The sequence below is a fragment of the Vespa mandarinia genome, chromosome 17 (assembly GCF_050613455.1).
Source record: "Vespa mandarinia isolate Hongniang chromosome 17, ASM5061345v1, whole genome shotgun sequence".
In the NCBI taxonomy this organism is placed as follows: domain Eukaryota; kingdom Metazoa; phylum Arthropoda; class Insecta; order Hymenoptera; family Vespidae; genus Vespa; species Vespa mandarinia.
In genome coordinates, this window is record NC_140826.1 from 4,137,438 (window position 1) to 4,153,746 (window position 16,309).

Genomic DNA, 16,309 nt, shown 5'->3' on the forward strand with positions numbered 1-16,309 from the left:
AACAGAATACACTATATATATTTAAATTTTACATAGTATTTTTTGACTTGTAATCATAAAACAGATAAGCGTACGAGGAGATACGTGTTCAAAAGTTCTTTTTTTTTTTTTTTTTTCTTTTTTTTTTTGTATAAAAGAACAAGATGGATACGATGAATGCCTTGTATTTTTTATTGTGTTTTCATTTACCTATAATTTATCTTTTAGCTTAAGAATCATTTTCTAATTTTAAACTTGTTACTGTCATCTAAGAACGAAGAAAAAAATCCATTCAAATTTCAGATGAAGAAAAAATATATGTATACATATATATATATATATGAGATTATTTTGAAAAGATAGGAACATTTAGTTCATTATCATCAAATTAATAATAAAATAAATTACAATATTTATATTCAATATAATATTATTATGTTATTCTTTTTTCTTTTAAATAAAAATAAACGCGTTGCAAAATAATAGTGATTGCATTAATTGACTTTTTAAAAATATTATATTTGCATAAAGCTCTTATATTCATACGTTCAATATTGTGGCAAATATAAGATTTTATTAATTAATAAATCCCTTGTACCATGTAGTATAGATTATATTTATTTAATGATTGATATGTCAATGTTGTTATTTAAATAAATTAAGCTAAAACTTCTCGTGTAAATTTCTCATCAAAGAAAAAAAAATGATTCTTTCGTCGCTACGTTATCCGATTATCCTCATTCGAATATGCTTGTTTTCTCAACGTTTTTAAATTTTGTTATTGATCTATACAGATATAAATCCTTCATTTATAGATGTAACATAGTAATATCGTAACAGCGTGATAATATAACAAAAGCGAGTAAAAGTTAAAGAGTGCTGATATGATGAGAGCGAGAATTTTCTAAAGAGAAAGATAAGATATCTGTTAAAATTTTAGTTTGTATCTTAGGAAAGAAATGTACGAACAGTGGCACGTATTTCTTGCCTACATATCGGACAATAAGTAAGAGAAGGAGCACAATGAACACATGTTGCCAAATGACCACATGGTAGAAATACAACAGCTATTTCACGATCCATACAAATTTTGCATAGACGAGCCTCTTTCAGTCTTCTATTTTCCTCCGCTAACGAATCTATAAAAATATAAATAAAAGTCTCTACCCTATTAAATTGTTCTCTATCACATTACATACATATAACTTGTATCAGTATAACTTACCAGATACTTCAGAGTTAGTATTTGCCTTCTGTAGTACTTTATCCTCAGTATCAGATATTTCACAGCTTTGTGTAGAATTTGTACATTCTTCCTGTACATTCTCCCTTTCATTTTCCCTGTTTATTGTAGGACAGGTATTACTATCTTCTGAATTATTCATCGACCTTGCACTAGTATTCAGTGTTTGTTCGGTTATAAGTAGACTCAAAAAATATTGTATTACATCCAATGAATTGTCAATTGATGAATTAGTGTTTTGGCTTTCAGCTCTAATGATTGGGTTGATTAAGTCCGTATAGTTATCTAAGACATTTAGAAAATGAATATTTTTATTGTTACATACCGAGAATCTTCATCCATAGCTTGATTTCGAAGGACATCTGCTATAAGTTGATCTGCACTATCGTGAGGAGCACCAGTCTCTTCTATTCGTTTCTTTAAAGCCTTTTTCACTCCTTCAACGTGTAAACCAATTTCAAGTGCTGCCTATAGTAATAGAAATAAAAAAATTTTACTTCACATAATATATCATCATTGAGTATTAAATAAATTATTTTTTGTATTAACCATGGCTGGTTCGGATTGAAGCATGTCTTCGTAGAAAGCATCGTTAAGTTGTTCACGTAATGTTGAAACTGTTGGGTGTGTTGCAGAAGATATTTCTAAAATTTCTTCGGGATTATTTTCGGATGCTTCGGATGTTTCGGATGTTTCGGCTGCAATCTGTGAAACATGAAAATATTTTATCATAATATACGCGATCTGTATTAAAAACAAATATAATAATTGTAATACATACAGCTCGATCTAAAGGTGGTCTACTATCGCATACATTGCCTACAATCTGTAAAATATGAAAATATTTTATTGTAATACGAGTGATAACTGTAACAAAGGCAAACATAATAAGTATAATTCATACAGCTGGATCTAAAGGTGGTCTATTATCAATACATTCTTTTATAAATTCTGGCCCTTGCACAATGCTAACAAAACCACATTTTGGAAACCATTTTGCATGTTCCACCCAAGGATCATCCGTTGCTTCCCAATTACGCAAACCACCATCGCAATGAAAACATCTGACCTGATCCTCAGTTCCTATGGAAGATGTTATTATTTTTTTAAAAATTCTATTATATATAAAATTATTCAAGTTAGAGAGGAAAAACAAACATTCTTTTGAAATCAATTTATATCAAAGTTAAAGAAGCATAATTCTTACCAACATAATAAAATCCAGCAGTAGCTAACATCTCTGGAGTTTGTCTTAGGTCTACAGGCCAACCATCAAAAGTTCTCAGTCTACCTTCATATGTTGCATGTTTTAATCTTCGTGGTACAGTATGGGCCTGAATACCTAAATCTTTTAAATCAGTTGTTGAGCCGGGCATTAATTTTACATTAGTTAATTTTATTAAATCTGTGAAGAGAATATAAAATATAAATAATATATTTTCTCTCCAGGTCTTATAATAACATAATAATATAACATACCTTCTACATCATCTTCATTATCTCTTCTTATATAAAAATCACAATTGGGAAAGTGAGTTCTATGTTCTCTTTCTGGATCATCTCCAAGTTCCCACTGTAATATAATACCTCGACAGAAAACACATTCTACCTAGATTTTTTAATATAAAATAACATTTATTTTAAAGCTAATACGGCATTTTTAAAAATAAAACTTTTCACCCAAATAATTACCAAGTCAGCTTGTTGTAAATAATAAAAACCTGCTTTAGCAAGTTTATCAGGTGACACTATATTAGATACTGGCCAATTAGCAAAAGATTCTAATCTTTGCCTTAAAGTTTTGTATTGTCTTTGAGGATCATTACTTCTTACAGCTGTTGAAAGATAGCACTGATATTCTGTAACATTTTCGGATTGGGCTTGTTCCACTGAAGAAGAGGACGATGATAAATCTCTATCATTAGCAGATGCTGGTAATAAAGGTATATTACAAGTATTGGACGGATTTAAAACAAAAGGACAATCAGGTGCAGCTTGACGATGACGAGTTACAGCTTGATCGCCATAATTCCACTCAGAAATTTTTGTACCGCATAAAAAACATTGCACTTCCAAACCTATACCAGAATAATAAAATCCTGCTTTGGCTATGCGATCTGCACTTACTGCAGCATGAGTAGGCCAATCAACAAACGTTCTCAATCTATTTTCTTCGACGTTCATTGTAAAAATAAAATCTTATTTAACTTATTAAAGATGGTATTTGTTCAATTATGCAAAATAATAAATGAGAAAATACTTGATCATTTAAATTATATATCTCATTTCGTTTACTTTATCCAATTCTATGTGCACTTAAATTTCATCCTATAGAATTTCCGAAAGAAATTAATTTCAATAAAAAATTCGTCATTTTCTTTAGGAAAAAAGTAAAGTCACGTAAAATAAAACAGATCAACGTGCCGAATAAAATAATGTGTAAAATCTTCTATATTTTAACGGAAAATTCTGTCCGATCAGAATCTTTTTAACTCAGATGGCGCAATAATACGTCTCTCTGATTTATTTGTTCGAATAAATGAGAACCCTTTCAGCTTATATACATTTTATAATTATTTCTATTAGAAATTTGTAAAATAAATTAAATGAAAAGCTTATATATAATTTTATAAATAAAGAATTAAAATAATATGCAATATTTAAGATTACAATTTTTAGGGTTAGGAATATATATTAGTTTTGATATCAGGGATGTCTATTGTGATTACTAGTACCTTGTTCCTTAGGATTTATTATTTGTTTAAATATTTTTTTATAATAATGAATATTTAAATATTCTACTTAAAATAGATACCTTTAATATAAAATTATTTAATCGTATATAAAAATTGGCCACATATAAGTGTTATAATAATGAGAAATATAAAATGCTAAATTATGTTACACTATTGATATTGATGATAGAGATAACCAATCAACTTTTCGTAATCGACTGATAGTAGAACAAGTAGAATATTTATTTACTGATTTTTTTATGGAATTATTAATATAAATACATAAAGACGTATTACATAGTGATATAAATATTTTTATTTGTAATTAATATATTTACAATTTTATTTTTTAAAATGTCCATCGTAAGAAGAATTCTCAATGTAAGTTGATTTTTATGAATTTTATTTTAAAATTTATATATATGTGGTAGAAATAAGATATAATAATATATGAGATATATAAATAATATTTATTTAATATTAATATGAGAAATTATTTTTCAGATTGGTCTCCGTGCTTATAGTTCTAAGGTAAAATTAAATGATGTAGTCGTAGTCAGCGCAGCCAGAACACCTATGGGTTCCTTCCTTGGATCGCTCTCTAATTTATCTGCAACTAAACTTGGAGCAGTTGCTATACAAGTAATTGATTATCTCATAATTAATAGTTTGTTTGTATATATATAAATAATGAGAAAGTTTATTTTGGTATTTTCTAGGCAGCAATTGAACGTGCTGGTATAGCTAAAGATCAAGTTAAAGAAGTATACATGGGAAATGTTTGTCAAGCTTATCTTGGTCAAGCTCCAGCTAGACAAGCTACTTTATTTGCTGGTTCGTTTATTATCATAGTTAATTATATTAATGATTCAGAATATTAAAAATAAATTTGTAATTTGTATAAATTTTATGTAAATTAGGGCTACCCAAGTCAACGATCTGCACCACGGTAAATAAAGTCTGTGCAAGTGGTATGAAAAGCATTATGCTTGCTGCTCAATCATTACAATGCGGACATCAAGAAATTGTACTTGCTGGTGGAATGGAATCTATGTCCAATGTACCATTTTATCTTAAAAGGGGTGAAACTATGTATGGTGGTATAAAACTTGAGGTAAAATCTCTATTTGAACAATATTTAATATTATAATATATTTAATATTATAATTAAAGTTTTTTATAATATATTTAATAATAGGATGGCATTGTATTTGATGGCTTGACTGATGTATATAACAAGTGCCATATGGGTAATTGCGCCGAAAACATTGCCAAAAAATTAAATATCACACGACAAGAACAAGATAAATATGCAATTAATAGTTACAAACGTAGTGCTGCAGCCTACGAAAAAAAAGTTTTTAATGATCAAATTGTACCAGTTAATGTACCTCAGAAAAAAGGTAAACCAGATATTATTTTTACAGAGGATGAAGAATACAAAAAAGTGAATTTTGACAAATTTGACAAATTAAATACTGTTTTTCAGGTAAATATTTCAATATAATACATAAATGATCATTGTATATAACAAATTAGTTTGCGATATTTTTCTGTTCTTAATATAGAAAGAAAACGGAACTGTAACCGCTGGAAATGCATCAACATTAAATGATGGTGCTGCTGCTTTAATTTTAACAACCACTGATGTAGCACAAAAGTTAAATCTGAAACCTTTGGCTCGTATAGTAAGTTTTCAAGATGCTGCAACTGATCCCATTGACTTTCCAATTGCACCTGCTTTGACTGTTCCCACTGTGAGGATTTTTTTTTTTATATTAATATTTTTTTATGAGTATTAAACTTAATTCTCCAAATCATATTTATTCGATCATTTATTGCAGCTGTTACAAAATACTGGATTAAACAAAAATGATATAGCTCTTTGGGAAATTAATGAAGCTTTTAGCGTTGTGGTTATAGCTAATCAAAAATTACTTGATATCGATCCTTCGAAAGTAAATGTACACGGTGGTGCGGTATCTCTTGGACATCCGATAGGGTAAACAATCAATTAGATATTTTTAGTGTTAAGATAATAATATATATTAAATGTATTTTCAAATTTATAGGATGTCAGGAGCTCGAATCGTCGTGCACTTAGTGCATGCCTTAAAGTCTGGAGAAAAAGGTGTTGCATCTATTTGCAATGGTGGCGGTGGTGCTTCCTCTATTTTAATTGAAAAATTGTAAGTGAACTTTCAAAGGTTTTTATTATACAAAAAAACCTAGGAAGCAAATTAATTGATATTACAGAAGTCTTCCGAGATTATATTTTTTAATTATTATTTTATACTCGCAATATATATATATATATATATATATATATATATTTATTATATTAAAAATATTTTTATATGTTGATATTTTCTATAGAAAAATTATATGTCATAATATGAAAATAAATCTTTAATGGTGATAAAATATCATAATTTATTGTTAAATATTTGTCACAATCAAATATTTGATAAAAAAGATAGTTTCATAGGTAGATGGATTTATTATCATTTCTTAGGTATCACTCGGTTTCAACTCCGCCAAAACTAACGCTATATACGAAGCACCCTTGTCCTCTTTGCGACATTTTAAAGGATGAATTGCATTTACGTTTTGCTAATCGATATCAATTGGAAGAAGTTGATATTACTGCCTTGGGAAACGAAGCGTATCTTAAATTATATCGATATGAAATACCAGTTCTCTTTTTGGAAGGTCAATATCTTTGTAAACATCGTTTGGATTCTGATCTCTTAGAAAGGAGACTTAAAGAATTGATGTCATGAAAAAATAACATAATATACAATGTTATCAAATTTGCTATAATTTCAATTGTTAATAATCATTGATATCATGAATTCTAATGATTCGATTTTTGACTGATCATTAAAAAATATATAATTAATTAGATGTCAACCTTGGAACAGTTTCCACGTTAGATTCATAAGATTTCGTGTATAGTTGAACGAGAAGAGCAAGTTGCTAGGTCAATTCGAAACTCGTCCGCCTTCGCTGTACATCTTCTCTCTCTTTTCCTCTTTATATACCTGAATGTATTCACCTTTCTCTTACCCGTCCATTTCGCCCCTCTCCTCGACACAAACTCCTCGCATACTCTTACATGGGCCTCATGCACTCTGACTGCAGTCATCAGTGGCGTGTCAACAAAGTGACCATGGTATATAAGGGTGCTCTAAAATATCATGTAAAAAGTAAACAACATTTTTGTAGATTGTTCCAATCGATTAAATTGTTGTGTTAAAAAATATATTCAATTTAGAGAAAGAGAGAGAGAGAGAGAGAGAGAGAGAGAAAAAGAGGGGGGGAGATAGGAAAGGAGAGGGAGAACACCCTTTACATTGCGTGTCTAACTAAATATATTTGTGTAAAATCGATTGGAACTTTTTTCCAGTCTGGTGAGTGTATGAAAGTAAAGAAAATTGTTGCGAAGGGTCGTAAGACCTTTTCCGCCGAGAAGTCCATCGAAGAGATTCACTAATCGTCTTCTGGTTGTGAGTAACGCGTCTTGAAAAGATTACCCCCTCCATTCTTGAACGTATAGTAGGAAAAAGGGAGAGGGTTCTCAACCGATCTCGATGCAATTCTATTCGGACGGCAAGGATCGGTATAGTGGAATCGGTGAATGTACCTAACATCTTCTGACTCTCTCTCTCTCTCTCTCTCTCTCTATCTATCTATCTATCTGTGTATCTATCTCTCTCTTTCTCTCATTTTCTTCTCTTTTCTTCTCTCGGAGGGTCGTGTCCGTTTTCTTCTTCAGTGCGTGCATTACGCGAATACCGTCGGGTACTCGTTTCTTGTGGCGCCTACGTGGCACGCGCTTACGAGTACCAAGAATATTATACTATTATGTCGAAAAGACATAGTAGAAACTTTGTAAAGATCTTTACAGTAATAAAGAGAAAGAGAGGTTTATATATCGAATAAAACGAATATAAGGAAAAGCATAGTGAATGAGAAAAAAGTTAGAAAGGGTGGGGAGAGACAGAGAAGAAGAAAAAGAAGAGGAGGAGGAGGAGGAAAAAGAGAAGAAAGAAGAAGAAGAAGAAGAAGAAGGGAGTCAAGTCAGTATCCATTTAGGGCGAATCAAGAAATTCACTTTACGTTAAAAAGCTTCCTTAGTTGCAAGTGCAAGACATTTACTATAACGTAAGAAATGGTATTTCCTCGGTTATTTTCACGATCATTACGATAAATTTTTACAAATTTTACGCGTTTGTTTGATAATCCTATTTGATTAGGTGTACGTAGGAAAAATTTTTAACAGGATATATTTATCGCCTTTCTAATGATCGATTATCAAATATAATGATGCATAGAATCTTGATAGATCGTCAATAATAATTGTAACATAAGTTAAATGATTTTTGAAAGTGTCGCGTATTAAAGTGACTGATTTATAGCATTGACGTCGTTTACACCGTACAATTTATTCGATCGTTTTATTCTAACTCAATTTAAATTTTAAATACGTCGTGACTCTCGATTACAATGGATCTACGCGTTATGAATATTAGAAGAAAGACTTATAGATACGTATTCGATAAAGAAATCGAAACAGAAAAAAACAAATTTTGCTCGTTCATTCCTAATTTAGAAATAATTTGAGGTTAGACAATTATAGTGAAGCACGCACGAGTTGAGAGGATTTTGACCTTCTCTATAACCAGATATACAGACAGACTTCCCTTCGCTTGATTTCTCTCTCTCTCTCTCTCTCTCTCTTTCTCTTCCTCGATTCGTGAACTTTCGAAAGGTCAATCTTGTTTCTTCTTTTCACGACTTTTTACGTTGTCAAAATGATATTTAAATATATTTTATTTTCGCGCGCGGATTCGAATATAATTATCATACAATTATTTGAAATCGAAGGTGGCACTGCAGTCGTTATCGAAGCGTTTAACCTTGTCAAGGATATTCAATTAAATACGTTCACGTTCAATTTCGAAATTATTTTCAAGATTGCACCATAATTAGAAAGAATAGAATAATATTAACAAGGTTTTTTCTTTTTTTTTTTTTTCTTTTAAATAAATGTTTCTTCTCTCTTACGAATAGAAAATCATCTTGCACGAAGAAATATTATTAATTACAAAAAAGAAATGTTCCCTTTGTGTTTCAATATTCGATCATTTATTCTTAAAGAGGTTAATTGTTACGAATTTGAAAGGTCATTTATTTCGCGCTCTTTTCGAAGTAAGCCACCCGTCAATTTCCCTCTCTTTTTCGAGGATTTATCATTTTATAAAGAACGAAATACAAGTTTGATCTCGTGAAGAATTCATATAAGAAAAGAATTTGTTTCTTTGTAGGCTTGGCTCGAAGAGAAAAGTGGAGGTGGTAAAGAAAGAAAGAAAGAAAGAAAGAAGGAAAGAAAGAAAGAAAGAAAAAAAATAAAGAATAAAGAATAAAGAAGAAGAAGAAGAAGAAGAAGAAGAACGTCGATGCATGGTATACGTAGGAGCGAGGGTAAGCTTCTCAGATGGCGCTGCGATCGTCGAACTCGATCGGTTCACGAACTTTTGAAAGGGCCGCCGCTCCTTAGGAACCAGTTGCTGCAGGTCGTCTTGAAATACGGACGTGAAATCTCGTCACTCTGTGAAGTACGTTTAATTAATTTATTGTATAACAATATATTATTTAATCATTAAACAAATGGACAAATTAAAGATAATGAAAGATAAGAAAGATTATCGATAATCACGAGGAAAAATCTAGAGCATTAAAAGAAGAGAATATTTTTGTGTCGTGAGGTTAAGATCGGTGATTTTTTTTCTTTTTCTTTTTCTTTTTTTTTTTCATTCGGTGCACCGTAAAATTAAAAATAAAATCTTAAACGCGATTATATGTAAAGATTAAAAGATAATTTTGAAATTCGATAAATGGTTAATTTATTAATAATCATCATACGGGACGGTGCAATGCGCGAGTGAAGTGTCTGTTAAAAATCGTCGATCCCGAGTTATTATTATTCCTTGGTGTACCAGTGAGTTCTACGTTCTATTAGAATACGAGGAGGAGGAGATGAGGAGACCAAAGAGGAATACAACATCTCGATGTACGACGTTCTTCTGTGACCCGAATGTGTCGTGACACCGTACCGAAGAGTGTTCGGAAAGGAGGAGGAGGTGGTGGTGGTGGAGGTGGACGAGGAAGAAGAAGAGGAAGAGGAGGAGGAGGAGGAGGAGGAGGAGGAGGTAAACGCCTGTGAACGAATTACAAACGAGTTTCGAGAGACAAAGAATATTAAAGACGTAAGTATTTCATTTACGCCATATTGACTTTTTTACTTTCTTTCCTTTTTAAGAACGTTTCATTTTGATCTTTTACTTTCTAATTCTAATGTACACTTCAATTTTATTCATTTCTAAGTATTCGTTAGCTTTGGTTAAATAAATCGAAACGAGCTATATATATATTCGTTTAGATTTTCACTTTGAAGTATGTGAATATAGAATACAACGTGACCAAAGTTATCCGTTTTAAATCTCCCGCGATTTACGTTTATTCGAACTTTCACAATTCGAGCGTTAAATATTAGAAATTTGTCTTCGACGTGGTTTTTCTGGTTATTATGGATCGTAGAAAAAGAAGACGGTGAGAAAGTTGGATGCTCTCACAATCGGCGGAATGTGTACGGTGCATCGTCCTTTTGAATGCCTTTGAAAAATGAACATTCACTTTGTAATTCATCCGAGGGAGGCCTTGACGAATGGACGTAGAGGCCCCACCTACGATTTCTACGAAATTTCTAAATATCTATCTTTTCTTGGGGACGAATAAAAAAGATTGATTGGTTTATTATCAGTCTTGACAAAAATATATATGATAGGTATTATGATCTTTAATTTGTGACGTTAATATCAATATATATATAAATAAGATATAAATAGGAATGATGTGTATATTGGTTGATATTTTAGGACACCGTGTATGTAAGAATATAAAGAAAAAAAAAATTATTATCCTTTTCGTATTTGACGACATAAGGCGAGAGATCCTTGAATATATTTCCGGGTCACCGTAACAGGTGTTGTACTCGCGGTTTCGAAGTTCCACCTTTCTGTTTTTTTTCTCTCTCTTTTTTTTTCCCCCCCATAAAGAATATATCCTTTCTAACACATAGAATTACGATCGCAATAGAAAATAACCGAGCATAACAACTAGCATAACAATTAAACCGGATCAGCCGTGTTTAAGATGCAGGACTAAGGAGAAGATCTGCCTTTCTCTTCGTTTCCTCTATCTCATCTTTCTTGTTTCCTTTTTTTTTCTTTTTTTTTCTCTTGTTTTTTCTTTTTTTCTTTTTTTTCACTTACGCACGAAAAGAACATAAACAATGAGTATTTTTAGACCGTGACACCTGTCGTGAAATACGCCAATTTTCTCATTGCTTTCCTTGGAACCGGAAATTGTCATCGAACGGAACATCTGGAAATCTTTTTATAAAGATTATTTATAAGCAATCATTTTCTTTCTTTTTATTATTATTATTATTATTATTATTATTATTTTTTTTTTTTTCTTTTTTTATCCGTTTGTTCGTTTAAAAAGATCAAATCGATCTTTGTCTTTTCGATTAATGACTTTCGAACGATTCAATCCAATGACTAATCTGTCTTTTATAGCAATTTATAACTTTTTAATTATTGTTCGTAGAAACATATTACGTAATTATCTTTTATAACATTTAGATTTGTACGATTCTTTAAATTATTATGTTTCTAATTGATACTTCTTTCTTTCTTTTCTTTTTTTTTTTTTTTTTTTTTTTTAATTTCGTTTTATTCCCATTATTTTATTCTTTCCTTTGGTCTATTCAAAAATTGTTGTACGTTTGTTAAGAATTAAAGGAAGGAATAGAGAATAAAGGAAAGTTAGAATCGGCGAGGAAGGGCAACTTGTAGTTTTTATCATAAGGATTGCGTTTCTATCCCTTGGGTGGGTCGTGAAGCGTGGTACACCACCACGAATGAGAGTGGTTGGCCTTCGAAGCAAGTATCGTTGCCGATCTTCGGACTTTCTGTTCTGTGTGCACTGTACAACTTAGAGAGCCACCGTATACGTAGAGAAAAAGAGAGAGAGAGAGAGAGAGAGAGAGAGAGAGAGAGAGAGAGAGAGAGAGAGACATAGAACGTTTAGTTTCTACCGTCAAACGAAAGTCTTACTGTATAGTAGTACTAGATGAAATTATTTCTTTGAGATATTAGTTCGTATCGTTGAAAAAAAATGGGGGAAAAAAAAGAAAAGAAAAAAAAATATAAAAGAAAGAATAAAAAAAAAAAAAAAAAAAAAAAAAAAAGAAAACTATGCCAACAATAAGTCGATTTCTCGAGATTATCGATCAAAAACAAACGATAATGTCAGTGTTTAATCCTCGATCGTTTTGTAAATAGTTCGTATCGAATATCGATAGATCGGAACGAATAAAACGAAAAATTCGAGATCTCCACTTGTGTAAATTCAAGAAATTTCATTAAATTTCTCAAAGTTTTATGATGAACACAATAATGATATTGATTATTTCCAACGATCTATATAATGTGTCCCTCGTAGATCTAAAAATTTTACTATCTGTATTTTATACCTATAAAATAATGTTATTATAATGAAGAAAAATTATGATAATTTGTTAATAAACTTTCTACGTACATATATTATTTCAATTTAATATTGTACGTAATTTTTCTTATCGAAAATTTATTAGAGATACCCTAGATTTATTTTGTAGAATATTCTATTTCCTTTTCGATAGAATAATTTGATAAGTATACATATATATATATATGTATGCATTCACTATCTATTTTATCGTATATTCTGTTGACTGGAACGAGTTATTCTCAAGTTAAATGAACTAGGAGAAGGATATTAATTATTATTAATATTGTCCTTATCTCATACCTCGTTTTACTTCATACATTTCTTACAAACGCCTTCTCTATAAAGATGTCATCTTTCTGATAAACCATGAACTTGATTATTGAATCTCTCGAATTTCTTGACCTATGAACTATCGTTATTTTTTATCTCTCTCTCTCTCTCTCTCTCTTTCTCTTTAGTTTCATCATAAGTTTATCAACATAATTATCGATAATTTTATATATATATATATATATATAAAAGGAAAATTAATTAACTTATTACCAAATAAACGTAGAACTCTAAATGGAATATTAAACATCAGCGATATATTTTTTTTGAGGCGTTGTCCGACAACATGATTCATGAACGTGCTATGTGGAGCTGTTGCCTATTGAAAAGGTCCGGTTACTCGTTACCTTTCGAGCATAAAGCACAAACCTTAATCGATTACAATATTTACTATTATTATTTCTATGAGGTCAATTGAGTTTATTAGAATTTACCCATGAAAATGGATGAGAATTTTTAGTTTCCGGTTGTTTCATTAAAAAGAAATTTCAAAACTTTCATCAAGATAGATATATTAATATTAATAGAAATTGTATTGTTCGTAATTAAATATTAATAAGTAAATTTATTATTTTCTTTTACTTATAAAGGAAAAAAGAGAAAGGAGACAATTTTTTTTTACGAAATAATATTATTTTTGGGAAAACAGCTGTTTTATATTATTAATATATTTATTAGTTTTCGCACAACGTTTAAAAAATTTTCCATCGTTGTATTTTGTCGTCGTTTCCTTCTCCTATCTCTCTTTTTTTTATCTATTCGAAGCACGATTAAATTTAATTATATTATGTAGTTTCTTTTTTTTTTTTTTCCACAATGACTGAATTCAGACGAGATGATGATCCTTGAAAAGTTTCAAGATATGCAGTACGATAAAATATATGAAAATTTCTTTGTTTATACGCGCGTTATAAGTATAAATTGAAATAACTACTTTAAAAGATCTATCTTTAAATAAGGTGCCATGGACAAACGGATAAAGATAAATATTTATTCGGTAGTCGACAGAGAAGAACCGGAAGAGCTTAGCTATATAAAAGAGAGAGAGAGAGAGAGAGAGAGAGAGAGAGAGAGAGAGAGAGAGAGAGAGAGAGAGAGAGAGAGAGGATACGGAGATTTATTTACAGTATATGACGTATCAGTGATCGGTCAGAGAGAAGGTGTTTCAATCAAAACATATAGTCTTTTTATTTTCTTTTTTTGTATTAGAAGATTATTTCGTAAATAAACACACTTGTTTATCTTCACTAGGATATAAACATCGTTGATTTATGTGCATGTAGTAAATGTAGTGATATATAAAAACATATTTATCGGAAAATTATATATAATCATTTATAAAATAACTTTTCTATGGAACTTCAAAGAGATGTAAAAAACATTTTAATTAATGTATTTTGCTGCTGTTCTTTTCTTTTTTCTAGAAATATATTTTTGTACGTTTAGGATATTAAAAAAAAAAAAAAAAAAAAAAAAAACACGTGTACATAATAATACTTGTGCGATAATGTTAGATTATAATGATTAATATTACATATAGACATAAATTAAAAATGAGAGAGAGAGAGAGAGAGAGAGAGCAAATAAAGTCGCACTTTCAACATGAAACAAAGGGATTACTTTGGTATCTTTGTTTGCGATGCAGGACCACACCACCCGCACTTCGCATATTTGAATTTAAAGCAACGTACACAACGATCTATCGAAGAAATCGATCACTCTGATCTTGACATACGATACTGTCTGGTTACAACCTGTTGTTATCCTCACGTTCGATATATTATACTCTCTCTCTCTCTTTCTTTTTTCCTTTTTTTTTTTATGTGAGGTGTGCAATTTTTTAGTCGCTAAGTATGAATTATCGAATTTCGAATTTTGTTAAGTATCGATTGGTCGATCGAGAAAAACAATACTCATAAATCATTCTTTTTGTGTCTTTCTTTGTGTACTTATTGATCCAAGGACGATTTCTTATGTTAGTATTCGATTAGAATACAAATAAGTTATTGACTACGTTTACTATCGAAAAGAATAATAAGTGTTTTAGGTTTATTGTTCTTTCAGATTCGTTCTTCTCTTTCTTTCTTCTTCTTTATTTTTTTCTTTTTTTTTTTTTAATCTCATGCTTTAAATGTAAGTATTGCGATGTACTCTCTCTCTCTCTCTCTCTCTCTTTCTCTTAAACAGAGCCAGTGGTTGAGAAAATTATTCGGGGAGAGAAAGATCGACCGTACCATTTTGTTCTCTCCATTGGTTGGACAAATAAATCGCTTGATGAATGACTCACGTTGTCCGCAGAACTCGATACGATTGAACTCGTTGAAAGATTATGTTGGAAGATTTTCATATGTATATATATATATATTTTGTAATAATCTTTTCTCTTAATATATGCAAATTACAAATTATTTATTTATTTTTTTATGTTCATATGAAAAAAAGAGAATCAAGCTTGTATATATAAAAATTCTATTATTTAATATGTCGTTCTTCTTTTTCTCTTTTTTTTTCTCTCTCTCTCTCTCTCTCTCACACACATACACACACACACAGACACACCTACACAAAGACAGGAAAGAAAATAGAATAGAATGATTTTTAGATAAATTCCAGTCTTTTTTTTTTTTTTTTTTTTTTATACTCGTAGGATGACACGAAAGAGGACGTGCGGAAAAGCACAACGTTGGGATTCATGAACTCGAAGTGTACCCCGGATAAGGAAGGAGAGCACTAGGAAGAGCAATCCTTTGCAACGTAAGTGCATTCTCAAGGCGTGGGAGCATACCTTAGAATGTTACCAAGATAAAGCGAATGCACTGACGTTTTTACTTTCTACATTTTATTTTTCAAGATTTATTTAATCTTTCCTTATCTATTACTTCCTAAATACTTAGATTAAATATTCGATATGTTTCTAATATCTAACGTGTTACGAAGCACGATAATGAAGATTTATTGCGAATAGCTTCGAATAAACAATTACTGTTCGAGAATCAGGCGATTAACGTATAGTTAATAATTATTGCTAATGATAGAAATGATGGTTAGAAGGATGTTCCAACAATTTATGTTCGCAGTTATTATTCGATTATGATTGCAGATATTGTTCGGAGTTCTATCAGATCAGACATTCTTGAAAATTTCGATATGTTTCCTTCGATCTTAAATGATTTATCCTTTCTCAATATAACCTTTCGATTTCTAAGAAAGTTAGGTGAGTCAATCGATTCTTATATCGTATATTTCTAACGAAGAAAATAATTTAAATTCCTGTGTAATTTCATTCGATTGGAATGAAAAAGTTGAAATTCAGGAAAATGAAAAATCAATCAATCGTTGCGTTCGATAACGAAGTATTTATCTATGACCTAATGATCTATCTATCTATCTATCTAATGAT

The 16,309-nt window shown here is 30.4% G+C and overlaps 3 protein-coding genes and 1 long non-coding RNA gene across 12 annotated transcripts in view; 2 read left to right on the forward strand and 2 right to left on the reverse strand.

Annotated features, from left to right (window-relative positions):
* Positions 1-429: 429 nt before the first annotated feature.
* Positions 430-3,827, reverse strand: Diap2 (Death-associated inhibitor of apoptosis 2). 3 transcript variants are annotated; one of them, XM_035870482.2, is made up of 9 exons: positions 2,915-3,827; positions 2,702-2,831; positions 2,430-2,570; positions 2,127-2,305; positions 2,004-2,048; positions 1,772-1,927; positions 1,548-1,690; positions 1,205-1,473; positions 430-1,118 (listed from the first exon to the last, which is right to left on the reverse strand). In XM_035870482.2, the coding sequence occupies exons 1-9, from the start codon at positions 3,404-3,406 to the stop codon at positions 928-930; spliced, it is 1,746 nt and encodes a 581-aa protein (XP_035726375.2). In that variant the 5' UTR covers positions 3,407-3,827; the 3' UTR covers positions 430-927. The 3 variants fall into 3 exon arrangements, with proteins under 3 accessions (XP_035726375.2, XP_085518463.1, XP_035726374.2); XM_085662337.1 differs by having other exon boundaries at positions 432-1,118; positions 1,205-1,320; positions 2,430-2,627; positions 2,915-3,820; XM_035870481.2 differs by having other exon boundaries at positions 432-1,118; positions 2,430-2,627; positions 2,915-3,818.
* A 281-nt stretch (positions 3,828-4,108) lies between these two features.
* Acat1 (Acetyl-CoA acetyltransferase 1) lies at positions 4,109-9,479 on the forward strand. 3 transcript variants are annotated; one of them, XM_035870483.2, is made up of 9 exons: positions 4,109-4,338; positions 4,462-4,599; positions 4,677-4,791; positions 4,878-5,071; positions 5,156-5,446; positions 5,526-5,714; positions 5,802-5,959; positions 6,030-6,146; positions 6,473-6,755. In XM_035870483.2, exons 1-9 carry the CDS (start codon positions 4,312-4,314, stop codon positions 6,738-6,740), a joined length of 1,497 nt encoding a protein of 498 aa, XP_035726376.1. In that variant the 5' UTR covers positions 4,109-4,311; the 3' UTR covers positions 6,741-6,755. The 3 variants fall into 3 exon arrangements, with proteins under 3 accessions (XP_035726376.1, XP_085518464.1, XP_035726377.1); XM_085662338.1 differs by lacking the exon at positions 6,473-6,755 and adding an exon at positions 9,288-9,479 and having other exon boundaries at positions 4,119-4,338; XM_035870484.2 differs by lacking the exon at positions 6,473-6,755 and having other exon boundaries at positions 4,132-4,338; positions 6,030-6,254.
* The window catches only part of LOC118443461 (uncharacterized), a 31,037-nt gene continuing 21,323 nt past the window's right edge, over positions 6,596-16,309 (reverse strand). Inside the window, exons 2-3 of one of the 2 annotated variants that reach the window (XR_014983168.1) lie at positions 6,872-7,147; positions 6,596-6,719 (exon numbers count right to left, since the gene is read on the reverse strand). This is a non-coding gene — a long non-coding RNA (uncharacterized LOC118443461). Of the gene's footprint in view, positions 6,720-6,871; positions 7,148-9,432; positions 9,572-16,309 lie in introns of those variants that run through there. The other variant, XR_014983167.1, reaches the window with a different exon arrangement.
* bdg (sodium-dependent transporter bedraggled) overlaps positions 9,625-16,309 on the forward strand; it is a 39,325-nt gene continuing 32,640 nt past the window's right edge. For 2 of the 4 annotated variants that reach the window (XM_085662334.1, XM_035870476.2), the window contains exon 1: positions 16,021-16,123. In XM_085662334.1, coding sequence (XP_085518460.1) covers positions 16,057-16,123 — 67 coding nt within the window. In that variant the 5' untranslated portion in view covers positions 16,021-16,056. Of the gene's footprint in view, positions 10,230-15,556; positions 15,664-16,020; positions 16,124-16,309 lie in introns of those variants that run through there. The other 2 variants (XM_085662335.1, XM_085662336.1) reach the window with 2 other exon arrangements.

What these genes read in the sequence shown, in the direction of transcription:
- Acat1 (XM_035870483.2), top strand. Translation starts at nt 4,312, where the DNA reads ATGTCCATCGTAAGAAGAATTCTCAAT. An exon ending in TCGTAAGAAGAATTCTCAAT is followed by an intron (nt 4,339 to 4,461) that starts GTAAGTTGATTT and finishes ATTATTTTTCAG; the next exon opens with ATTGGTCTCCGTGCTTATAG. An exon ending in CTGCTTTGACTGTTCCCACT is followed by an intron (nt 5,715 to 5,801) that starts GTGAGGATTTTT and finishes CATTTATTGCAG; the next exon opens with CTGTTACAAAATACTGGATT.
- Diap2 (XM_035870481.2), bottom strand. Translation starts at nt 3,406, where the DNA reads ATGAACGTCGAAGAAAATAGATTGAGAACGTTTGTTGATTGGCCTACT. An exon ending in TAATGAAGATGATGTAGAAG is followed by an intron (nt 2,628 to 2,701) that starts GTATGTTATATT and finishes TTCTCTTCACAG; the next exon opens with ATTTAATAAAATTAACTAAT. An exon ending in TGCTGGATTTTATTATGTTG is followed by an intron (nt 2,306 to 2,429) that starts GTAAGAATTATG and finishes CATCTTCCATAG; the next exon opens with GAACTGAGGATCAGGTCAGA.